The 24,322-nt window shown below is 58.2% G+C and overlaps 2 protein-coding genes across 4 annotated transcripts in view; one reads left to right on the plus strand and one right to left on the minus strand.

Annotated features, from left to right (window-relative positions):
• Positions 1-8,478, plus strand: DGCR6L (DiGeorge syndrome critical region gene 6 like). The gene is made up of 5 exons (XM_030836484.3): positions 1-168; positions 255-415; positions 6,364-6,464; positions 7,331-7,471; positions 8,003-8,478. The coding sequence occupies exons 1-5, from the start codon at positions 59-61 to the stop codon at positions 8,084-8,086; spliced, it is 597 nt and encodes a 198-aa protein (XP_030692344.1). The 5' UTR covers positions 1-58; the 3' UTR covers positions 8,087-8,478.
• The window catches only part of PRODH (proline dehydrogenase 1), a 22,863-nt gene continuing 3,740 nt past the window's right edge, over positions 5,200-24,322 (minus strand). The window contains exons 2-14 of one of the 3 annotated variants that reach the window (XM_070043412.1): positions 23,881-24,089; positions 20,084-20,118; positions 19,560-19,709; positions 17,682-17,746; positions 17,366-17,482; positions 16,865-16,944; positions 16,235-16,316; positions 15,058-15,150; positions 14,823-14,969; positions 14,139-14,314; positions 13,445-13,543; positions 9,689-9,747; positions 5,200-9,580 (exon numbers count right to left, since the gene is read on the minus strand). In XM_070043412.1, the coding sequence (XP_069899513.1) occupies positions 9,393-9,580; positions 9,689-9,747; positions 13,445-13,543; positions 14,139-14,314; positions 14,823-14,969; positions 15,058-15,150; positions 16,235-16,316; positions 16,865-16,944; positions 17,366-17,482; positions 17,682-17,746; positions 19,560-19,709; positions 20,084-20,118; positions 23,881-24,089 (1,500 nt within the window). In that variant the 3' untranslated portion in view covers positions 5,200-9,392. Of the gene's footprint in view, positions 9,748-13,444; positions 13,544-14,138; positions 14,315-14,822; positions 14,970-15,057; positions 15,151-16,234; positions 16,317-16,864; positions 16,945-17,365; positions 17,483-17,681; positions 17,747-19,559; positions 19,710-20,083; positions 20,119-23,880; positions 24,090-24,322 lie in introns of all 3 variants that reach the window. The other 2 variants (XM_030836481.3, XM_060283209.2) reach the window with 2 other exon arrangements.

Genomic DNA, 24,322 nt, shown 5'->3' on the forward strand with positions numbered 1-24,322 from the left:
TGTGGAGTGACGTAGAGGCGCGCGTCGCTTCGGCGGCGGCTGGCGGGGTGCGGGCGCCATGGAGCGGTACTCCGGCGCCTTGGAGGAGGCAGTGGACGGAGCCCGGCAGCAGGAGCGGCACTACCAGTTGCTGTCGGCACTGCAGGGCCTGGTCAAGGAGCTGCCCAGGTGCGCGGCCTCGGGGCACGCGGGGTGGGCGGGGCCGCGGACAGGCGGCTCGGCCCCGCCCCGCTCACCGCGCCCTCCTCCCGCAGCTCCTTCCAGCAGCGCCTGTCCTACACCACGCTCAGTGACCTGGCCCTGGCGCTCCTCGACGGCACCGTCTTCGAGATCGTGCAGGGGCTGCTGGACATCCAGCACCTCACCGAGAAGAGCCTGTACAACCAGCGTCTGCGGCTGCAGAACGAGCACCGAGGTGCGCGGGGGCGACGGGACGACCCAGCTCCCCGCGCGAGAGCTCGGCCTGCCCGGGCAGTTCCGGTCTCTGCGGGCGGAGGCCTTCCGCGGATACCGTTCGAAAGAAGCCCTTGAAATTGACCGGATTGAGGGCGCGGGGCCATTGATGACAAATGGGTCAAGTCGGTTTTACTTTGTCAGTTGCAAAGTCATATTTTCGCAGGACATCCAGAAACTCCCTGCTCGCGCTCCCGCGTGCCCTCACTCCCCTTCCAGGCAGGATGGCCCAAGGCCTCTGTGCTTGGTCAGCCCACTGGCAGGTCTGGTGTTGGCGGTTGGCCGCCCGCAGTGATGCCCCGCAGTGTTGACAGCTCTGCAGCGCCCTTTAGTGTCAGTTTCCTTTCCGCAGCGCATCAAGTTCCCTTGCACTGATCCCTGAGGCACCCTCCAGAATCCAAAAACTTTTCCACTTGAGCCACGCGTTTGGCCAAAGGCTTGGGAGCCCTGGCCCCTCCCAGGCATCCCTACTGGGAATGGGAGGGGCCTCCGGAGCCCCTTCCTGCGAGGTATGCTGGTCAGCTCTTCCCGCCCCCTCAGATTTCCCACCTTTCTTATTTTATTTTTTCCCAACTTTTTATTTATTTGAAAAAGGTTAAGTATTTAGAAAAGTTGGAAGTATAATATAATGAATACTTATACGTTCTCCAGCTACACTCAGTAACTGAAGTTTTGACAAAGTTCTTTGTGTCCGTAAGTATGTGCAACACCACAGGGCTTCACCAGGGGTCCTCAGCATTCCTCTAGACCAGGGTTTTCAACAGCAGCGCTGTTAGCATTTGTGGCTGGACAGGTTTTTTTTTCTTCTTCTTTATTTATTTATTTTTGGCTGCATTGGGTCTTCGTTGCAGTGCGCGGGCTTCTCATTGCGGTGGCTTCTCTTGTGGAGCGTGGGCTCTAGGCGCACGGGCTTCAGTAGTTGTGGCACGCGGGCTCAGTACTTGTGGCTCGCAGGCTCTAGAGCACAGGCTCAGTAGTTGTGGTGCACGGGCGCCGCGGCATGCGGGATCTTCCCGGACCAGGGCTTGAACCCATGTCCCCTGCTTTGGCAGGTGGATTCTTAACCACTGCGCCAGTCCTTGGACAAGTCTTAATGGTTCTTTGCTGAATGTTTAAAAGCATCCTTGGCTTCTAACTACTAGATTATAGTGGCACCTTCCCCCAATAATGACAGCCAGAAATGTCTCCAGACATCCTTGGGGGTCAGCCTTGGTCCAGTACTGAGAACCAGCGATCTAGAACAAGAACGCTCTCCTCTGTAACCACAATGGATAGAAATGAATCATTCCAGGGTGTGTTCTGACATTGAGTCCACGGTCACATACCGAAACTTGTCTCAAATTGTCAGTCCCTTTATAAGGATCCAGTGTGTGGTCATGCATTGCCATTGGTTACTTTGGTCTCTGCTTCTGAAACAGTTCCCAACATTTATTGTGGCGCTGACTTTTTGAAGAGTCCAGGGTATTCTGCCTTAGAACGTCCCCACTGTGGATCTGTTGGATTGCCTCCTCGTGTTGACATTTTACCTCTTCCTCCACTTTCTGTGTTTTCTGTAAACTGGACAACATGACGATACACACATTAAGCGTTTGTGGCAAAAATTCCTCCTAGTGATGTGAGGTCCCTTTCCTGTGGGGGCAGATGATAGACATCTGCCCCAGGATTAGTGTGTTTCTATCAGGAATGGATGTTGGGATTTGTCAAATCTTTTTTCTGCATCTATTGAGATGATCAAGTGGCTTTTTGGTTACGACGGTGAATTACATTGATTTTTTAAATTCCTGGGATAAACCGCATTCCTGGGATAAACCTTACTCAGTCATGATGAACTATTATTTTTGTCTGTGTTGGTTTGATTTGCTAAAATCTTAAGAATTTTTACTTCTATGCTAGTGATGGACATTGGCCTGTAGTTCTCTTGTAACATTTTTGTCTGGTTTGAGTATCAGGGTGATACTCGCTTCACAGGATGAGTTGGGAAGTGTTCTCTTTGGTTTTCCAGAAGAATTTGTGTATAATTGGTAATACTTCTTCCCTAAATGTTTGGATGGTTGTCTTTGTACATGTTTTTTTAATATAATTATATTTTATTTATTTATTTTTGGCTGCGTTGGGTCTTCGTTGCTGGGCACGGGCTTTCTCTAGCTGCAGTGAGCTGGGGCTGCTCTTCGTTGTGGTGCCTTTGCTTCTCATTGTGGTGGCTTCTCGTTGTAGAGCACGGGCTCTAGGTGCGCGAGCTTCAGTAGTTGTGGCACGAGGGCTTAGTAGTTGTGGTTCGTGGGCTCTAGAGCACAGGCTCAGTAGTTGTGGCGCACGAGCTTCATTGCTCCGCGGCATGTGGGATCTTCCCAGACCAGGGATCAAACCTGTATCCCCTGCATTGGCAGGCAGATTCTTAACCACTGCGCCACCAGGGAAGTCCCTGTACACATTGTTATTGAGGAATGAGATGCATACTCACAAATCCAAAGTACATAGCTGATGCCTTTTAACGCTCAAATCATGCCACATTTGGCCAGTGGAAGAACAGTGGGCTGGCTCCTGTGTCCTTTTGATGTGTCCCCCTCATTCTTGGAGCACTTCTTGCTTTCTGGTACAGGAAGGTGTTCAGGCTCATCTTTTCTTGTTCTTTCCCAGCCTCAGCCCCTCTTCTGACGGCCTACTTCCAGCTTCCCCACACCAACAACCTTCCATCAGGATGGACCTTTCCCCTTTGCCACCGTAAAACTTTCCCACTCCTCCTGCCTTTGACTGGGTCTGTGCCAAATGCAGGCTGTCAGTAAGTAGTATTTGCTCTCGTTTTGGTGATTTTTGTTTATCTTCAGAGCTTAGTAGCTCAGGGAGCAAATCAGGCGCTCAGAATAATTTTTTTAAAGGGAGAGGGGGCAGCAAGGGAAAAAGCCATGTCTCCATGGAGCCCTGGTTCCTTTTAGTGTGGAGTTTTGATAACTCTTCAGACACTTCGCTTCTTGTCCTTTGGAAGGTTTTGTGCTGTCAGCAGCGGGAAAGTGCCTGTGACTTTCTGCTTTTCCTTCCTCTGGCTTAGCAGGTGGTGGTTGGCTGCCATTGCTTTCCTTGGTCATTGCAAAGGCCAGGCCCCCGCCCGGGCAGTGGGTGCAGCTCTCTTTTTGCCTCTGGTTGCTTGCCCTGTGGAATCTGGAAGTTGACCTGAGATTTGTAGCGACGTTGATAAATGGGGTGAAGATGACATTTCCCTGCATTTATCTGTTTTCTTGCATCCTGCCTCCACACGTTGTAAATGTTAACTGGGGAGTGTCTTTCTCATCTCTTTGTTTATGGAAATGTCTTGAGGGTGGCCCTCAGCTTCAGACTCACTTAGTGTGATAAATGCCATAGTCGAGATGTGCACGCACTGCGAAGAAACAGGAGATTGGGGAACCTCAGGGGTCCTCCAGAGAAGGGCTGTAACGTGAGGTCTCTGCCGAGGACCGAGTGGTGGCCTTGTGTCTTATAGCCGGGACCCCTCCTCACAGGGGAGATCTGGCCACTTGACACTTACTAGTCTAGGATTTTGGCTGCATAGTGTTGAGTGTTCTGTTTTGTGATTGGTTTCTTTCCATCCCATGCTACCTTTCTCTTCTGTCCAGTCCTGTACAATTAGTGGGGACTGTGGAAGCTTTCCTTGGTGGTCGTGGTGGCCCCTCTTGGAGCAACACAGACTCCCTGGCACATGGCCTCTGCCGGCTCATGCCATCTATTGAAAAATTAATCAATAGTCAATCTAAGAAAGAAATGGAAAATTATAGTCGATCCAACCTGAGGATTCTAACCTGGAGACAGTCTTTCCGAAAGCTCTGAGGACTGTTCCAAAGAGGTGAGGAGGGAGGCCAGTATATATGTGATTTTGGTGAAGGGGTACATGTAACCAAGCATGCAGCTTGGTAGAAGGTTACTGCTATTCACGAGGAACAGATAGCTTAGTTAATGGTTTTAGTGCATTTCTAAGTATGGGAAGATGCAACAAACTGTATTCATAAAATTTTCTCCTGAAAATATCCAAGTGTCTGAGGGCCAGTTCTGCCAGTTTTCCCAGAGCACAAAGTGCCTCATCCCGATCTTCACCCTGAATTCCTTTCAGGTAGGTCAGCGACTGCAGTGGTTAATGACTTGATTCCTGTAGAACTGGGTGTTGGGCAACATTCTCTCTGTTACAGTCCCTTCTCTTTCAGTCTTTTTTTTTTTAAAATCAGTGTTACTTTATTCTTTTTTTACAATTAATTAATTTATTTTTGGCTCTGTTGGGTCTTCGTTTCTGTGCGAGGGCTTTCTCTAGTTGCGGCGAGCGGGGGCCACTCTTCATCGCGGTGCGCGGGCCTCTCACTGTCGTGGCCTCTCTTGTTGCGGAGCACAAGCTCCAGACGCGCACGCTCAGTAGCTGTGGCTAACGGGCCTAGTTGCTCCGCGGCATGTGGGATCTTCCCAGACCAGGGCTCGAACCCGTGTCCCCTGCATTGGCAGGCAGATTCTCAACTACTGCGCCACCAGGGAAGCCCCTCTTTCAGTCTTAATTTCGACCAAGGTTTGGGAGGCATTTCATGACCAATTTGTCCCACGGTGTTAGGAATGCTCATTCCCAGGTCAGGCGAGGATTTCCTTGATAGGCCACTCAATGTGCTGTTACCAGACTAGACCCCGTTAACTAACAGTAGCCCAAGGCCTCCAGGCTGCCTGTCCTACTAGTCTGTTATTGCCCTGTTGTTGCTTCTTCCCACATCTAGAGCTACACTATTACAATCCTTGATCTTACAGAACTATATATTTGGTCAGTTGTTTCAGGTCTTATAGTCATCATTATCTTTATTGGAGGCTCAGCCACACATTTGGTCATTAAAGAAACAATAATCTTGTAAAATAGGCAGAAATATAGCTAGTGACATTAATAAGGTCATCAGTAAATATTTAAGCTGAGAACTCCAGCCCAGTGTCTCCCCAGGTCGTCTGACCAGTCTGTTCTGCACCAATCGCTGTCTTTAAGAGAAATGATATTGTGGCCTTGTCCATAAAGTCCACCAAAGACATCTGCACGTACAAGGCCAGTGGTGGGTCATCATGACCCCTTAGAGGACTGAGAAAGGAATGTTACCTCCTAAGGAGTTACATGGCTGGCACCAGAAGGAGAAAAATTGATCTTTGTGGTTGAGCAGGTATTTCTGCCATTGGGGAGTCTGGTTCATGCTTAATGCAGATGCACAATGTTCAGTGGAGGGAAGGGAGGAGGCTCAAATGAGCAGAGAAAAAATTTTATTTAAATGTTGCGTGTCTTAACTTAAAATATGAATTTTATTTCATCACATCCTTGGGCCCCTCAGGGTCTGTGCTCAGGGTCTGTACTCCCTCTAGGAGCTGTGGATAGGGTACAGGGTGGCTCTGCACCCCTCACCACCACCAAGGGCAGCACTGAGGGGGAGTGACTGCCACACCCCAGGGCAGAGGCCACTCTCCTCGTCCTCCTTTCCCAGGCCTTTGCCTGGGTGGTCTTTTGGATGTCTCAGTGGATGTCCCTTGGATGATGGCAGGTCACGCTGGACTCCTGGCCTGTAGCCAGCATCTGAGCCTAGAAACCTCTAGACCGCAGTCTCCTCCCTCCCTATCCACAATTCTCTGAGCTCAGGCTGCAGCCCTGGCTCCACCCCCATAACCATACACTTGGCCTCACCCTTCTCTAGTGCCCTGGAGCCCTGCTGCTGGAGAAGGGCCGTACCCTGGGTGAGGGCCCGCCTGAGTGGGCTGGGGGCTGGGTGTCCAGAGCTCCACCCAGCTCCCAGTGCAGGCCTCCCTCACGTCCACGCCTCTGCCCTGCTTCCCTGTGGTGGTGGGACAGCTGGAGCAGGCCCCCTCCTTACCCCTCTGCCACCTGCTGATAACCCCTCTGGTCTCGTCCCCTTCCAGTGCTCAGGCAGGCGCTGCGGCAGAAACACCAGGAAGCCCAGCAGGCCTGCCGGCCCCACAACCTGCCTGTGCTCCAGGCGGCCCAGCAGCGCGAGCTAGAGGTAGGGGTGTGGGCAGGGTGGGCACCACCTGAGCTCTGCTGAGAGGGCCGTAGAGGAGGGGCTCCGGGTGGCTTGGGAGCCACTGGCCAGCCTGGGCCTCAGCCTGGGGTGGGCCGCGAAGGCTCCATGTGCCCACATGTGGCTCTTCACTGTCGGGGGTTGGGGTGTGCTTGGAGTGGATGGAGAGTGTGTGATCCCCCCACTCCCCTCCTCCTGCTCCTCGAGACAGCAGCTCCTAATGGGCTGGGCCTGTACAGGGCAGGTGTGAGTGGGGGCCATTGTGCCCCATGGCCTTGGGGATGAGGGCAGTGGTGGGATGATGGAGCCAGCAAGTCCTGCTCCCACGTTGCCTGGGAACAACGCAGAGGCCCACCCATAACCAAGAAGCCACCAGTGGTGGGGTGCATGTGGAGGCGTGTGCAGGGTCCCAAGGCAGCCCCAGGCCAGGGCATGCAGGGAGGAGGTGCTGAGCCGGGCTTGGCCGCAGCTCCAGTGGGGAGGAAACATACGCAAAGGCCCAGAGATGGTGGCCAGCTTGACAGTCAGCAGAGGTGGAGCCAGCATCTGGCCAGCTCATGGTGGTCCCGAGCTGTCAGGGCTGGGCGAGGCCTGGCACAGCAAAGGGAGGACACCTGACAGGAGGTGCTGGAGGAAGGGCATTTGGGGCAGGTCATCTGAGCCCCTCTGCAGGGTTCTGTGTGGCTAAGGAGGGACGGACCTGGGTGCAGTACGGGATCCATCCATAGTCTGGGAGCTGGATCCACTGGGAGGTGGGGAGGGGCCAGAGGAGGTGACAGGCCAGGAATGTGTGTGTGAGGCACTGATGGGCAGGAGGCTGAGCCCCTGAGCTGCCTTCACCGTGGCAGGCGGTGGAGCACCGGATCCGTGAGGAGCAGCGGGCGATGGACCAGAAGATTGTCCTGGAGCTGGACCGGAAGGTGGCGGACCAGCAGAGCACACTGGAGAAGGCAGGGGTCGCCGGCTTCTATGTGACCACCAACCCGCAGGTCAGTGGCACAGGCCTGCCCCGGCACAGCCCAGGGGATGTTGGTCCCCAAGGCTAGATTCCATATGGGGTTTTAGCTGGTCGCTGGGAGCCCAGGCCCAGGGTGTGTGGACACAGGGGACATGGTGAGTTAGGGAGGCTCCAGGAAGGGTTTCTGCGTTGTGCTCAGCATGGAGGCTGGTCACACTGCCTCCGCCACAGGAGGGTAAGCCACGTGACTACAGGGCATTGCCCACCTTCCCCGGGTGCGCTATGCCCTACAGGGCCTCGTGTGCAGTTCCCCTACATCCCTGCACACACCTCCACTTACGCCAAGCCAGGGCAACTGCAGGCCCTGCCACAGGTGGAGTCCCAACACCTGCCCCTTTCTGGCAGGCGGTAGCCAGGCTTCACTGGAAGTCAGCCCCATGGGCTCAAGCCTGGTGCTCTCTAGGTCCTGGTATCTGCCCTGGGTCCTTGGGTAAAGGAGGCTGCTTCCTGGGGCCTATGCCAGGGCTAAAGGGGACCTCACAGTGGCCCCTCTGCATCCCAGGAGCTGACGCTACAGATGAACCTATTGGAACTCATCCGGAAGCTGCAGCAGAGGGGCTGCCAGGTGGGGAAGGCGGCACTATGAGCAGGCAGGGTTCTTGCCAGTGACCCGCTGCCCATCTTGGCTGGGAAGACAACCCTGTTCCACAGTCACCAAAGGCAGCAGAAAGCTGAGTGGCGCTCATCTTCCTGAAGTCTGGCCACCACCCTCCCAGCTGCTTGCAGGAGGGGCACCCCGTGAGGAGAAGCTAGGTGGACCTGGGCTGCGTCTGCCACCCACCTTCACCTGGGCTTTTTTATCCAAAGCTAGGGTGGGAAGGTAAAGGGAAGAGTGGGCCCAGCCTTCCGGCTGTCTGCCCCAGGCTTCCGATGTGTTCTGCTTTCGGCCCCTCCCTTGGCAGGTGCAGCCCCCGAGTAGGAAAGGCTCATGAGCTGCATGTGACCCCGAGAAATAAAGACACCTCAGCATGGCCTGCACGTGGCTTGCATGACAGCTCTGTGGTGCCTGTCGTGACCAGGGCCTAGCTAGGGCCCTTGCCTGTGGGCTCCGTGGCCTACAGGGGAATCAGCAGAAGATGGCCCCACCCCCATGTCACAGAGCCCCCTCCCTGGGGCAAGTCTGAGGGCACTAGGGCCACATCCAGTCTGCTCTGTGGGGCGGTCAGAGCAGCCAGAGCCTGGTGTGGGTCACTGGGGCCGCTGGGGTGAAGGGCACAGAGCAGCAGGAAGGGTCTGAGGGAGGAAGAGACTGAGGATGGGGAAGCACCAAGCCCACTCTGGGGAGTGCGCTGTCTGCATTGGTCTGAGCCCCAGCTGTGGGGTTGGAGGTGAGGGTATCCAGTGCCCTGCGCGGCTGGGTCTGCAATACAGCTTGAAGGCAGGTGTTGGTGGGTCCACCCTGCCCAAGGTGTGCCGGGGGCGCGTGACACAGGAGAGGCTGAGCATGAGGCTTCTCGGGCCATCGGAGCCACTCCCTCTGCCACTGACTGCACATGAGGGCTCTGCAGGGAAGAACATCGTGGGCCTGGAGTCAAGGGCTCTTAGCTGCAGAAACAGTGGTTTATTGACAGGCCACCTTTCCCAGCCAGCCACTGCCCACCTGTGGGGCTCAGGGCCCATGGGTTGAACCCTGCAGTAGGTGGTTCTTCAGGCCCAAGGTCGTGGGGGTGGGCAGAGATGCAGCCATGCTCGCTCACTGGAGGGCGGTTTCTGACAGTTCCCAGCAGCACTGGCAGGTAACGGAAATAGCCCACACCTGGGTGCCCACGGGCAGGGGCCAGCGGGGTCTCACAGTTTGGGATGTAAAAGGTGTTGTGTGTGAGGTTGGGGTCGGGCTGTAGCCCTGGGTGGTCGCAGCCCAGGTGAGGATGCGTTGGGACGCAGCCACAGCACTAGGCCGGGCGGTGGAAGAGGCTGCCCGTGCGGAGCCTCCGCTTGAGCTCCTGCCAAAGCAGCTGCCACTCCCTCTGGGCACCCTTCATGACTCCGCTGTTCTCTAGGGCTCGGCGGGACAGGTAGGGCAGCACCTCCATCACAGGGCCGTAAGGCACGTACTTGTACACGGGGTAGCCTGCCTGTCCTGCACACAGGGGTGGAGGCGGTGAGTCCCAGCACCTCCGCCCCTGCCCCCCGCCCCCCCACCGGAAGCCCAGCTCACCTAGCGGGAAGCTTATCTGGTCGCACATACCCAGAAGCTGTCCAAAGTACACCTGGCAATCGGCGGGGTGCAGGCCCAGTTCCTCCATCCTGTGAACAGGCAGGGTGGTGGGTAAGACCCTCCCTCCACCCCCAGATCCCCACCCACAGGGTAGGGCGTGGGCATAGGCTGTCTCCTGCATAGACCAGGCCTCTTCCCTGCTGCTGCTGCCGCTGCCTCAACCCAAGGCCACCAAGTGCCCCCCTTCCCCAGCCAGCCTCCCTCTTGCTGTGCTTGCTCCCTGATGGCCCCTTCCCTGCTACCCACTATGACCCAGCAAGGCAGATTCACCCAGTGGCCAGCCCTTGGTGTGGCCTGGGAAGCTCTCAGCCCTCCCACCATCCCGTTCTCAAACCCCTCAGAGTTACGTTGCCTCTGTTTCCAGCCCTGCGACCCCACCTCCAGCTTCTCATCCTCCCCTTGCTGCCTGCCCTGTCCGTAAGGCAGTCACCAGGTACTGGTGGCAACTGAGCCTTTGGAAGGCGGGTGGTCTGAATTGAGGTGCACTGCAAGTGTCAAACATATGGGCTTTTGAAGACAGTGTGAAAACTGAATGTAAAATATCTCACTGTTTTTCTGAAAACATGTTTAAATGGTACTATTTTGGATATGTGGGGTTAATTAAAATGTATATCAAAATTAACTTCATTTTTTTTAACGTGGCTATGAAACATTTGGGGTTAATGTGGCTCGAATTTCTATTAGTGCTACTCAGACGTTGAGGTGGGGGCCCCCAAATCTGTCCACACCCTCTCCTATCCTCACACCTCCCCTCGTAGGATCTTTAAAAAATTCCCAGGGTTTGAAATATCTGTGCATTAATGATTCCCACGTTTTTACCTCTGGCTTCCTGCACGTGCAGATACAGACTCAGCCTATCAGCACCAGCAGTCTATAGCCTGCCCCCATCCTTCCACCCCACAGGGGCGTGTTCCACCTGGGTCCTCACACTCACCCAGGCTACAGGCTGGGCCTGCTGGTCCCCATCCCTGCCCTTGGAGCCCCCCTCCCTTCTCACTGTCTCAGGACCCCACCCCAGGCTTCCAGAGCACTTAGCGCCTCTTACCCTGGGCCTCCACGTGAGGGGCATCCCAGACCGTTTCTCTCCTTCCCCCAGGGCTAGGCTCCAAGGTTGGGGCCCCAGTCTGCACAGTGTTGCCCAGTGTTGCCCAGCTTACATGTCTCTGTCCCCCGTGAGAGCAGGGCTGCCACTGTGTTGCTGCCTGATGGTGGTGGGAACACTCATGTGGCGTCCTGCAAAAACTGACTCCTCCCCTGCTGCTGCCCCTTCCCTGCCAGTGTCCATGCCTGCTGCCATGTGACTGTAGCTTTGCCCAGCACAGAAAGAGGTTCTCTCCATCTGGACGGCAATATCTGGGCTGAGCATGACTTCCTTTAGCCAACAGAACGATAGCAAATGTGACATGGGCAGAGGCTTGCCCCCTCCAGGGCTTCTGGTAGTCTGAGACCACCTGTGGAGAAGCCTAACCTGGCCTGTAGGACAGTGCGCTTTGCTGTCCCAGCCACAAATGAGGCCATTTAGGGCCAACCAGACACCATGTGACCACGGATGCAGGATAGGCCCCAGGCAAGGCCAGCAGAAGCAGCCCGAAGCACAGCCCAGCCCACACTGCTGGCTCACAGAACATACTGTGTTCAGGCGTCTGAATTTTGGGTTGGTTTGTTAACTCAGCCAAAGCTAATCTGACTGACGTCTCTAATGTGTGGCATCAGAGGCCCACACTGCTGCCCCTGGGAAGACCAGCCCAAGGTGTTCAAGGCTCTGTGGCCCCTGAAGCAGGTGCACAGGACCTTGGCCTGGCGTGGGCCGCGGAGCCTGTGAGACGGGCAAGCGCTCAGCTGGCACTCAGCATGGCGGGAGCCGTGTCTAGGGCAGGAGGCCACCGCAGCCAAGATGGGGAGGCCACACATGCTCCCAGTGGCAAGATCCAGAAATCAGGTGAAAGGAAGCCCTTCTGAGGGCAGGTTATACCTTTAGACGTTTCACTGTCCTCGCCTAGTCAGGCTGAGTGGACTAGCCTGTGACAAAAACCTAAAACGGGGCAACCACAGGCTGCTGAGATGGTGATGGAAACCTCAGGAGGTCGGCACTGCCAGGCAGGAGCCAGGGCCTCTCTGTGCACATCGTCTTGGGGTGCACCCTGGTGCCGCACGGACCACTTCTGATCACAGTTCCATCACAGAATTGTACTTTTAAGCCTAAGTGAGAGCCAGCTTTTAAAATTTTCAACTCAGCCCTGTGTTCCTTCAAAAGTCAAAGAAGCCAGAACTGGGGTTTCCCTGGTGATGCAATGGTTAAGAATCTGCCTGCCAATGCAGGGGACACAGGTTCGAGCCCTGGTCCAGGAAGACCCCACATGCCGCTGAGCAACTAAGCCCGTGCGCCGTAACTACTGAGCCCGCACGCCTAGAGCCTATGCTCCACAACAAGAGAAGCCACCGCAGTGAGAAGCCCGTGCACTGCAACGAAGAATAGCTCCCACTCGCTGCAACTAGAGAAAGCCTGCACGCAGCACCGAAGACCCAACGCACACAGCCAAAAATTTTAAAAATAAATTAAAAAAAAAAAAAAAAGAAACCAAAACTAATCTTCCCCAAGCACAAAAGGTGTCCCTGGCCATCCCACGTCCAGGGGTAGGATGGGGCGTCCAAGGAGGCCCCAGGGATGGAGGGAAGAAAGCGAAACAGTCCACCCGGCTAGGACGCCAGTCAGAGCCAACCACCAGCAAGGAAACAGCCTGACCCCAGCCTAGCAGGACTCCAGAGGGAGCCTGGACACAGTCTGACCTCCACCTGGCAGCCCTGCTGGCCTCAGCGCTCCTGTTCACAACCAAGCAGCTGCAAATGCAGAGCATTAGAAATCGTGGCCTTTAGTTGCAGTTTCACACCATGAAAAAGCAGCCCCAGCATGAGAAGGACAAGCACGACATTAATGAATGGTTTAAGACGACCAGAGTCACCCTCCAGGCAGAGCCTGCAAGTGCCTCTGGGTGCACGCCCTGCACCTTCACTACTCGGCCCAAGCCTTGGGCTTGGGGTGCCCACTGTAGGAGGGGGGCCCCTGCCTTGCTCCTGGGGAAGGCAAGGGCCAGCAAGGCCACTGCCCGCCCAGCTTCCTGTGGCGGGGGGTGGGGGGCGGGGGGGGGGAGCTAGGACCCCTGCTGTGGTCCAGTTTGGGTTAAGATATGAGATAAAAGAACGTGGTGATTGGAAATTCCCTGGCAGTCCAGTGATTAGGACTAGGCGCTTTCACTGCCTGGGGCCTGGGTTTGATCCCTGGTCGGGGAAATCCCAGAACACGGCCAAAAGAAAAAAATGTATATTTATTTCACCTCATTCCTATAACTGACTTATAAGGATGCTCCATGGGACAGGCATTTAAAGAGAAAACAGACTATCTTAAATTCTAAACAGTTTAAAGTGTTGAGAAATTGTTTATAAATGAGGCAACACATCTGAGGGCTCCAACATTTCACATTTAAATTTCACCTAATGAAATTTATTTTTTAATTTGAAACTTTAGTAAGTCTGGTATTAATGTTAAAAACCCAAGTAACTGCAAACAGCCTTTTGGCTACTGCAGCACAACGCCCAGCCAGCCTCAGGGGGTCTGGGGGCCCTAAAGCCGCCACTTCAGCTCGTTCCACAGATGTCCCCCCAAAACCCACTGCCTGCCCACGCTTCCTGCCCAGCAGGAGCGCCCAGCGGGAAGGGGGTGGGGCCAACCTGCACAGCGTGAAGCGCACGGTGTCCTCATTGTGCGAGGCCACCATCACTGCAGCCCTGGCGTTGTGCTTCAGCTCCTCCAGGACGTAGTTGAGGCACCTGGGGAGGGTGACGCGTGAGTCAGGCCTGCACAGCCCCTGCAGGGGCAGAGGCAGAAGCAGGTGCAAAACAGTAGACGATCCTGGCGTGGAATTAAAAAGCAAACAGGGGCTTCCCTGGTGGCGCAGTGGTTGGGAGTCCGCCTGCCGATGCAGGGGACGCGGGTTCGTGCCCCGGTCCGGGAGGATCCTACGTGCCGCAGAGCAGCTAGGCCCGTGAGCCATGGCCGCTGAGCCCGCGCGTCCGGAGCCTGTGCTCCACAACAGGACAGGCCACAACAGTGAGAGGCCCGCGTACCACAAAAAAAAAAAAAAAAAGCAAACAGGCCTTGTGTCATTTGGGGAGGGCTGCCGGGGTACAGCTTTCATCTTTATTAACCCAGGCAGTTCAGTAAGTAGACTTTTATATTAAAAAAAAGAAAACCTTAATGGTTTTGGAAAAAGTAAAACAAAGGCAGAGGAGGTATTGGTTCTGACCCCCGGGTTGCTCCCACGTTGGACAGGGTCACGTCGGGTCAGCTCCAGCCCCTTCCCGATTTCTCCTCCCACCCCCCCGGGAAGCTCTGAGGCTCCAGGAGCCAAAGAGGGCAGCGCACCTGTGGTACATGGCGTTGGTGGCCTCATAGGTGGGGTTGATAGGGTCCTCATACCCAATCTCCAGGGCGCGGGCACGTTCCTGGGCCATGTATGCACCACGCACCAGCTTGGCCCCGAAACACCAGCCCTCTCGGCGAGCCAGCTCCACATCCAGGGTGACATTGTCGTAGGTGTCCTGTGGGCCAGAGCCGAAAGTTGAGGATGACCAGGATGGGCCCCCCTCCAGCCTGCGTCCCATAGGGCCTCCCTGGGGCCTGGGTGCCCCCCAGTGTGTAGTCAGCAGGGGCACTGGGGCCAGCAGCTGTGGTGACTTGGGGGCTGTCAGCACCTGCCTGGACCCCACGCACCCACTTCCCCTTGTCCCCGCAGCCCCTACACCCACCCTACCCTGAGTCCTCCAAACACCTGGCTGGTCCCTGAGCAGCCGCCAGAGTTTGTGCTCAAGGGTCCCTGAGGCACACGCACGAGGCTGGGGAGGGGCCCAGAGCCTTCATCAGACCCTTAGAGGGAACCAAGCTAAAAAGGGCGGGAGTAAACAGTCACTCGAAATCTGGCGATTAAGGCACGTTACATGGACTCCAAAAGCTCCTTCAGCACCCTGTCTGGGGTCTGAGGCCCAGGGGACGGGTCCGCTGGCAGCTGGTCCTGGGGGCCTGTCTCCCCACAGCAGACGCTGGGCGCACCTTGAGGTAGCACTGGTACGTGTTGAAGATGAGTGGCCTCTCCACATTGAACCTGCGCTGCATCTCCAGTGTCAGGCGGCTGATGGCCGGCTGGAAGTAGGTCTGCTCGGCATCCACCATCAGCCGCACGCCCACCTCGCTGGCTTTCTGAGGGGCACAGCGGGGAGAGAGGGTCTGTCTGGGGCCCGGGTGACACGGGTGCCCCCCCACCCCGGCACATCCCAGGGTCCTCGACCTTGGCCAGGACGTCCATCCTCTGCAGCATCCTCGTCATCTGCCGTTCCTCCTCCTCAGTGAACCGCGACAGCAGAGGCTCCAGCTGTCCTGTCTGAGGGGGCAGCGCAGTCAGGCCATGGCACGGCTCCAGACCTGGGCTCTCGAGGCCAGCGCTCCCCCCACTCCCGTGGGCAGCCTCTCGCCCCTGGTGCAGGGCCTACCGATACCCAGTGCCTGGTACCCGGGACCAGTGGGCCTCATCCCCGCGCCCCCTTCTCCACCTGCCACCCTGTTTGTGCATTAAGGTCAGTGTCCTGTCCAGGGTCCCGCCGGCCACACAGCGTCCCATAACCGCGCTGCCCACCAGCACACCCTTCCCCACAGGGCTGGCTGCCCCAGGTCAAGCCTGCACCCAAGGAGTCGGCTCCCACGGCCTGCACAGGATCCTCACGATGGGTCCCCCTTCTGTTCCTGTGCAAAGTTCAGGAAGTGACCCTTGACCCACCCAATCACCTGGAAAGACTCAGCCCCTAGCAGGCAGAGGACATGGAAGAAGAACTGTGCCTACAGGCAGACTTGGCTGGCCACACATCACAGACTGACATGCAACAGGGGGACGGAGGCATCGGCCCCAGATGGTGGCACTCAGGGCGCTGGGCAGGTCAGCAGTAGGTCAGCAGTACCCTGCAGGTCCGTGAAGCACGGGGGACCCTCTGCTCGCCCCGCTTGCCCACTAACACTGCCCAGGGCACTCCCGGCGAGGCCTCAGGCACACCCCTCCTGGGCCCTCCATCGCCAGGCTGGAGCTTGTTAAAGGCAGCGTCTGTGCGGTGTTTCCCAAGGCACCTCTGCTGCTTCCTCCCATCCCAGCTCAGTGGTGCGTTCAAGCACGGCCACAAATGCCCGATCACCCTCCCAGGGGCAGGTGGAGTCTCATTTTTCTCCCCCTAACACAGGCCAGTCCCTTTTAACAAACAACAGCGACTCCCTTTTAACAAACAACACTGGGCAGAAGGGACGGTGTGGGTCTCCTGAGGCTCGACTAGAATAGGTAACAGCTTCCGCCTGGCTTGTGGGGACACTCATCCTGGGGACCCAGCGCCACTCTGAGGAAGCCCTGGCGGTGTGAGCGGGGACCCTCCGTGACGACCCTGCGAGAACGGTGAGGTGGGGGGCACAGACGTGCACAGCGTCACCTGCATGTTGGGGACCACCAGGTGCCTGGAGAGCTCGGTCCTGCTGTCAATGAGGCTGCCCCAGTCCAGCAGGTCCAGGGTGCTGTGGGAGAAGGTGCGTCAGCATGTGGACACACGGCCTCACCACGGCCCCAAACCAGCCCCCTCCCTGCAGGAGCACCCCCAAACCCAACCCCACAGAACCTGCCTCAGTGCTCAGTTTTGAAAGACTGGTAAAATGTAAACATGGTCCTCTGTTTAAAAAACAGAAACCAAAACATGAATATTCTTACATGAGGGCCGAGACCACCCAGGCCACATCAGGCTCGCGGAAGAGCTGGACACGGGAGACCAGGCAGGAGGGGACGGCACACTGCCGCCAGCCCCCAGCTCCTCACAATGAGGCTTGGGACCCTCCGGGATCTCAGCTGCCCTCACCCTTCACCCGCCTGCCAGATGGGTCCTGGGACGGCTGGGTGTGGCACCCTCACTCCACAGCCCAAATAATTCTGTAAGAAGCCCTAGGGTTCAAGGGGGCCCATGCCCTGGAAGAGGGCGACCAGGATTGGAGGAAGGCGTTGGGGCTAAGCCAGAACCTTGGCTGAACCAGGGCAGCTGCTCCCGAAATCTCAGCCTGGGGGCTACTCTTACCCAGACACGCCAAGGGTCTCCACAGTGAACCAGTTCTCAATCTCCATCCGGGACGCGATGCCCATCTTCACCACGCTTTCCTTCAGAAGCAAGAGGGTGTTGGTCCCACTGCCATCTCCCAGGCCTGCTCACGAACATCTCCTGCCCCTGCCTGCTGGCCTGTGATGCTAGGCTGACTTTATTATGCCAGTACTGAGACTGGCTACACTTCTGCCTTGGGTTTCTGCTCCAGAGATAGTCTCTCCCCGCTGCCCACCCCCCCACACCTGCCCATCCCTGCAGGTCCACAGAGCTCGGCTACTGGCAGGGCCAGCCCCGCTCCAAGCCTCCCACCCAGCACATCCTCCATCTCTGCTCAGATTCCCTCCCCACCGACCCAGCAGCTGGGGGCTGGGCAGCAGGCCCTGGGAACCCACCTCGGACACTGCCTGGCCAATGCCTTCTGGGCAGGGCTCCTCCCTGGCCCACCTTCTCACACCCACCATGGAGCGGCGGCCTCACCTGCAGTGCAGCCACCTCCAGCTTCGTGTCCACGGCAGCCAGCCCGGCCTTGCCCTGCTCTGCGGCCATTTGGTGGAAGAACCGTCTCCACTTGGTCAGCACATCTGAGAACTGCAGCTGCGGATGCGGGCCTGAGCTGCCATCCCAGGTGCACATCCAGCCCCCTCCCAGGACCCCCACGTAGCCCGAGCCACCCCATGCCACCCGTGTGCCTGGCTCCCAGGGCCAAGGCACCAGCACACGAGCTTTCACTTAACGCTCACGGCAGCCCCAAGTTCTTACAAACTCCCTGTGGGTGGAAGGTTTTGACACTTACCAGAAACTGGGGTCTCCCCAGTGCAGTGAGCTTAATGGCTGAGAAGCCATCCTCGCTGGCACCACCTATGAGAAGCCGCAGGAAGAGCCGTCAGTGCTGGGGGGTGTGGGGGGGGGACCCTGAGCCTGCGCCCGGAATCTGTGCCACTCAAGAGTTAGGACACTTCTTGGGACGTCCTGGTGGCACAGTGGTTAAGAATCCGCCTGCCAGTGCAAGGGATGCAGGTTCAAGCCCTGGTCCGGGAAGATCCCACATGCCGCAGAGCAACTTTGGCCCGTGCGCCACAACTACTGAGCCTGCACTCTAGAGCCCGCAAGCCACGACTACTGAGCCCGTGTGCCACAACTACTGAAGCCCGCGCGCCTAGAGCCCGTGCTCCGCAACAAGAGAAGCCACTGCAATGAGAAGCCTGCGCACTGCAACGACGAGCAGCCCCTGCTCGCTGCAACTAGAGAAAGCCCGCATGCAGCAACGAAGACCCAACGGAGCCAAAAAGAGAAAAAGAAAAAAAAAAAAGAAAAAAAGTTAGGATACTTCTCATCCACATATGACAGACTTCAGGAGGCAGGCGGTGGCCGTTCTTCCTATTAGTTACCTACAACACATGGTACTGGGTCTACTGCACCTGGGCCCTGAGACCCCCCCAGAGCACGAACAATCCAGCCACCCGATGAGACGGTGCAGTGGCACCAGCGCATCTTTCCTCCCTTGCCCACCAGGCCCAAGCAGGCCCACAGTGGCCATGCTTCCCGGGCAGGCTGCCTGGCCGCCAGAAGCAGCTCTGGTGGCTGCCTGGCAATCTCAGGCCGAGGGGCGTGGCAACAGGAGGGGAGAGCCCACCGAGGACCCAGACGCCTGGGCTGGCTGACCACCCATGGCAGAAGAACAACGACCCTACGCAGCCCGCAAACACCCTACACTCGGCTGCTCCAGATGCCCCACCATGCAGGTGGGAACTGGTGACTCAGCAGGGTTTGAGTTTGCCACGTGGGTCCAGGAATGCAGTGGGCAAAGGAGCTGGTGATGCCTGCCCACTCAATCCCTGCCTGTTTCCTCTCCAATACCCTCGGCACCCGGGGCTGCCCCTAGGGGTTCACCGAACACAGACACGCCCAGCAGAGCACAAGCTGGAGGCAGGAGGCACTCAACCACCACCGCCATTCTCTCCTCTGGCTTCCAGAAGCCCACGACACATATCTTTGCTTCTGTGGGGCCCTCCCCGTCTGTCTGCCCCCAGACAGAGTGGGCAGGGAACCAAGAAGACGCCCCTGGCACTGGACACTGGGCAGCCGGGTGTCTGCCTGACCGCCCGGGGTGCCCAGCGCTGCTCCTAGGAGGCTGCCTCTGGGCGTTGCTCACTCCCACTCCTTAAAGTGTTCAGAAGGTGTGGGACCTACTAACAGGAGGGCTGCTGGGGACCTGATGGACGCTGAGGGCTCTGTGACCTCGCGGCTTAACTCACCTCCGTAGCAGGTGTTCCCACCCAGAGGCCACGCGGGGAAGAATTCTCTGTTAAAGAGGACGTGGCACCAGCTACCGGAATGGTGTGGCCCTCGGCAGAGCCAGGGGTCATGTGACAAGAGTCAAGCCCCTGCCTGGGACTGGGGGCCACTTGGCCCGCTGACAGGCCCACATCTGGACACCTGGTACCCAGGAGAGGGGAGGCGCCCTCCTGTAGGCAGCCAGGCTCCTCAGGAAGGGGCTGGACTCAGGTGTGAGCCCAGGTCATCCTCAGGACCGAGGCCACAGAGATGGGAACGGAGCCCTGAGCAAACACTCCAGGCCCGGCCTTGTGTTCCCACACCAGCATCTCCTCGAGTGGAGGTCAGCCCAGGCTGGGCCTGGCGGGTGGCAGGCCAGCGACAAGCAGGACCCCACCTGAAGCCTCGATGCAGCGCAGGAATGTCTCCATGTGGCTGTCACACTTGGCCTCGCTGGCGTAGAAGTAGGTGCGGGTGCTGACAACGCCATCCCTGCGGTCTCCGAATGCCCGGTGGGCCTGGAACTGCTTCTCCCTCTTACTGGTGCCTGGAGAGGTGGGCATCCGGCCTGAGCCACCTCCCCACACCCCCAAGCCCGCATCCCGCCACCAGCGCCGCACTCCAGCTCCAGCCCCATCCCACCCCGAGCCCACGGCCCCCTGCCTGTGCTGCTCCCCAAACCCGCCCATCCTGGCGCCCACTCTTCCTTCTCCTTGGGTCACCCTAGTCATGTGGCAAACCCAGGGCAGGAAGGCAAAGCCCAGACCCACCGAGGGCCGAGTGCACCGGCCCCCCAGGTGGGCCGTAAGGATGTGTCAGCCACTCATAATGACGGCCTGGGTGCCCAGGGACACGGGGAGGAGCCGGGGGTGTGTGCAGGTGGGGAGCGGGCTCGTTCCTGAATGGCTGCCTCCCACTCACCATGGCCGTCCCTCTCCGATGCTGAGGTACAGGACCTGCAGGAGGGAAGAGAGGGAGAGGGTCGCGGTCACGCCACCTCAGGTACAAGTGACAAACGCGTCCCATTGAGGAGGCACAGGTGGGAGGAAGTAGAGGCTGAGCCCTGACCCTGACCCAGGAGGGTTGAAGAGGAAGGCAGGGTCACCTGGCCAGGTAAGAGTGACTCATGCCACCCCACCCGCCCCCAGCCTCCGGGGTCACCTTCTCTGAGCCTGGCAGCCTACAAGCCCTGCTCCGGAGGAACCTGGGTCTCCCCCTGGGTGAGGCCGCCTCCCTACACTGGGTGAGGAGGAAATAAAGCAATACACAGCCCAGGGTGTGGGTAGGTCCTTGAGGCCGGCTAGCCATGGGGTACTCCTTCCTGTGAGGAAAAGGCGGGGCGCGGGCCAGTCAGGGCTGAGGATGGTGGAGAGAGGGAAACCACCAGCTTCCTTATCCCCAGAGCCAAGGAGCGGGTCCCCTTGCTCTGCCCTCTGCCCACAGCCGGCCCCACCTCCACCCGCGCTCCTCAGGGTTATTTTCAAACCAGCAACCACAATTTATTTTTTTAATGCAAACCCTCCCCTGGCCTCCCCTGGCCATCATACCTGAATATACCCAGTCCTCATGAGGACAGGACAGAGAGGGCACCTGTAAGGCCCAACGCAGGCCGCCCTGCAGCTGTGGCCCACTGAGGTGGAGGCATGACATGGCACCCACCATCTGCACCAAGGCAGGGGCCTCATCCCGAGGTTGGCAGCTGAGGAAGGCTCGGACCTGCTCTGTCACCACACAGCCCATAACCTGCAGGTATCCACCTTCTAGGCAGACTGCCCTCCACTGAGGGGACACCACTACCCAGAGGCCCCCAGGGGCCCGGGGCCGTGTGACGGTCCCAATTAGCATTTCCACAGCTGGCCTTCTACCCTCCAAGCCCCAGCCTAGCTCCAAAGGCACAGGGGAGCCAGCCGGCCACACAGCCACGTGATCAGGGGCAGTGGCCTATCCCAGAGCAGACAGCACTTAGCATGGGCGGGGCTGCACTCTTGACCAGGCCCGGTGAGTGGATCACGAGGAGACAAAGATGGCAGTTACCAGGCTGGGGGGAAGGGGAGTGTCGTGTCACCATGAAGAGAAGAGCATGCTCTGTACACACACACACACACGTGCAGACACATGTGCACACATGCACACACGTGCAGACACATGCGTGCACATGTAAGTGCACGGGCCAAGATGTGGAGGAGGGAATGGAGTGCCCCCGGGGGCAGGGGGTTAGGAGAGGACCGCAGGAGCGACCCAGGGGCTTGCAGGAGTGGCAGGAAGACCCCAACCATCCCCTCAGCCACCTCCAAGCTCAGCTCTGCATCAGGTAATTTGTTGGCTGGACACCTTTTAGAAAAAAGTGAAAAGTGAGGGGAGACCACGCCGGCCGCCCTCACACCAGCTCTCCCCTAGTGAAACGCAGGAGGCAAGAGAAGAACACAGAAAAGCCTGTGGTACCCCAGGCCCTGGCTCCAGGCAGCACCCAAGACGCTGCGCACACCAGTCCCAAGGAGCGGCCTCCACCCTGGGGACCAAGGCCCAGGCCTCGCCCCCAGCCAGCCCTGGGTTTGCACAGCCAGGACACACACACCTGCTGGCCACACTGTCCCCAGCCATCCTCATCACAACCTCATCACAGCCAATCATTGAGAGGAACCCAGCCCTGCGCCCTCTCCCCACGGCCCTCAGCCTGCTGGGGGGACCCTGCGAGGCTCCTCTCCTAGAGTTAGGTTCCTGGCCTCTGCCTTCTAACAAGTGTTCTGGGAATCACCATCCCACCCCCTCCCTGGATGGCTATTCTCCCTCCTGCGCCTCTGGCCTCCTACCTCCAGCTTCCTAACCTGGGGAAGCCCCACGGACCCCCTCCTCCCAGGGCCACGTCCTCAGGGCACCTGCTGGGCCTCTTGCATGTTCAGACGCCCCCATCTTTTCTGTGCCTCTTATGGTTATGCCTGGGGCAGGGCCCCACCGCCTGTGCTCGCTCCCCGCCCCACCCCACTCCACTCCTGTGGCTTTAACTTGGGGCAGTGGCCTCTACATCATTCCCCAGAGCAGGGTCTAGGGGCTCCGCTCCCCACACAGGGGCTCCTGATGGAGAATGTGTGGCATCTCGACGGCGTGGATGTTCGATCAGTGCCTATGAGCCTGGTTCTGCACCCTCAGCCAGGCTCCACGGAGCACACAGGGCTGCCTAGCAGCAGCCCTGCCACTGGCATCGGACGGCGGCCACCAAATTAGGACAGGAAGGGACTGCCGTTCACGTCCCAAAGCCCACAAAGCAGGGCTCCTGCAAGACAAGGGGCACCAACAGCAGAGTGGCCCAGGGTCACAGGTTCCAGTGCCCATGGTAGGGCGAAGCCGGCCCTCCTCCCAGTGCTCCCCTGCAGGGCAGGGAGGAAGCCAGGCGGATCGCCCTGGGAAGGAAGTCTTTTCATACCAGAGAGAGAAAATCCCACTGTGAAACCACCAGCCCTCACCCAGACCCAGCGGGGATACAGCCCATTAGTTATTCAACAGGCAGCCTCAGTGCAGGCTGCAGCCCCAGCCCACAGCCCCCCTAGGAACACCGGGGCGCTGAGCTGGAGAACCCTGCCTTCAAGACAGCAAATCACAAGGCAGGGGCTTGGCTCCCCAGGCCAATCCACCAGCAGCTCAGCTCGGACATTCGGACATTCCGTTCCCAGGGCAGGAGCCTCATGTGACGCCTTCCCCTCCCCTCCGTGCCCCTCCCCTCCCCTTCCCTCCCCAGGCCAGAGCAAACACCAGAGCTTGAGACAGGGCAGGTTACTCAGCAAGCCTCCCAAGCCTCACACGGTCAGGCGCGGCTGCTGTCAGGACTTAGAGGCCCAGATGCCAGTGAAGGGTGGAGGGGTGCAGGCACCAGCCCAGGAACTGGGCGTTTTGCAAAGAAAGGGCTGGTTCTGCCTGGATCTCCCATAAGGCTCCTACTTCAGGAAGCAGAGGGTGAAATGGTCCTCGAGTTCTGTCCTATGGCCCAGGAGGGTGGGTCGGGGGATGCCCATCTGTCCCCATACTCACTGCCCAGAGAACGGGCCCTGCAGCCAGTTGGTGACCTCGGCAGGAGCCGCTGGGCTCGCCTGCCACACGTGTGCTCCTGGCAGCACATTCCCTTTTCCTCGGACCCCCAGGCAGTCTCCACACCCACCAGGTGGGGCCCACCTGCTAATCAGGAAATCATCTCAGGGGCCAGGCAAGGGTGGGACCGTGGGACCTGCCCAGTAGGTCAGAATCCCCAGAAGAGATGCTGCAGGAGAGCAGGAAGCCAGAGCACCTCCAACACCAGTGTCAGCAATCCTATTTTGTAAACTGCTGGGTAGCACCCAGCGGCCACCATTGAGTCACGGACACTCAATTCTGCCCCTGTAGGGTGAGAGCACTTTGAATTTCACATAATTTTCACGTGTCACAAAACATTACTCTTGCTTTGTTTCAACCATTTAAAAATACAACAATGATTCTTAGCTTGCAGACTGTACAAAACCAGGCTGATCGGGCAGGGGACCAGAGTCTGCTGACCCCATCCTCGCCCCTCCTCCAGCTTCGGCACACAAGGCCTCGGTGGAAGCCCAGAGCTGTCATCCTCACGGGGCAAGAACACAACCCCAGGCAGACCCAGGAGGGCTGCCGTTAGTCAGGTGGACAGAGCTCTCCCAGCCAGGCCCAGCCCAGCCCCGGTGTGCTGGGGCTGCCAGCAGGTGCCACGTGGGCCTTACTCCATCTCCTCGCGTTCGGCCTCCTCGGGGGTCAGGTCCTCCTCCACACCATAGTCCAGGATAGAGCCCACGCCGAAGGCCCTGTTGTGCTGGATCAGGGGCCGGATGGACTCCTGGTCCTCACCAGCCACAAACTGCCCGTAGAAGGTCATCTTCATCAGCCTGTCGAACAACCTTTGCCCCAGAAGTCTCCTGGCAAGACGGAGCAACTGAAAGGTAAAGGGCAGCGGCTATCCTGGGCCACCTGGCCTCCCATGTCCCCAGCAGGACACTCCTGCTCCCCCGCCCGCCCGTCACAAAGCCTTGACGTGCTCTCCCCAGGGCCAAACTCGGCTCATGGCCTTGGTTTTACGGTGACACCACCCGAAGCAGACTGCTTCTCTGCTCACAGTGACTGTCCATGCCCCACTCCTCATGCAGGGTGGCCGGTCCTAGGCGCTGC

This window comes from Globicephala melas, chromosome 13 (genome assembly GCF_963455315.2).
Source record: "Globicephala melas chromosome 13, mGloMel1.2, whole genome shotgun sequence".
NCBI classification, from domain to species: domain Eukaryota; kingdom Metazoa; phylum Chordata; class Mammalia; order Artiodactyla; family Delphinidae; genus Globicephala; species Globicephala melas.

Excerpts from the sequence above, each read along its gene's own strand:
- DGCR6L (XM_030836484.3), top strand. The coding sequence starts at position 59 with ATGGAGCGGTACTCCGGCGCCTTGGAGGAGGCAGTGGACGGAGCCCGG. Across the intron at positions 169-254 it reads CTGGTCAAGGAGCTGCCCAG|CTCCTTCCAGCAGCGCCTGT; the intron begins GTGCGCGGCCTC and ends CTCCTCCCGCAG. Across the intron at positions 416-6,363 it reads GCTGCAGAACGAGCACCGAG|TGCTCAGGCAGGCGCTGCGG; the intron begins GTGCGCGGGGGC and ends GTCCCCTTCCAG.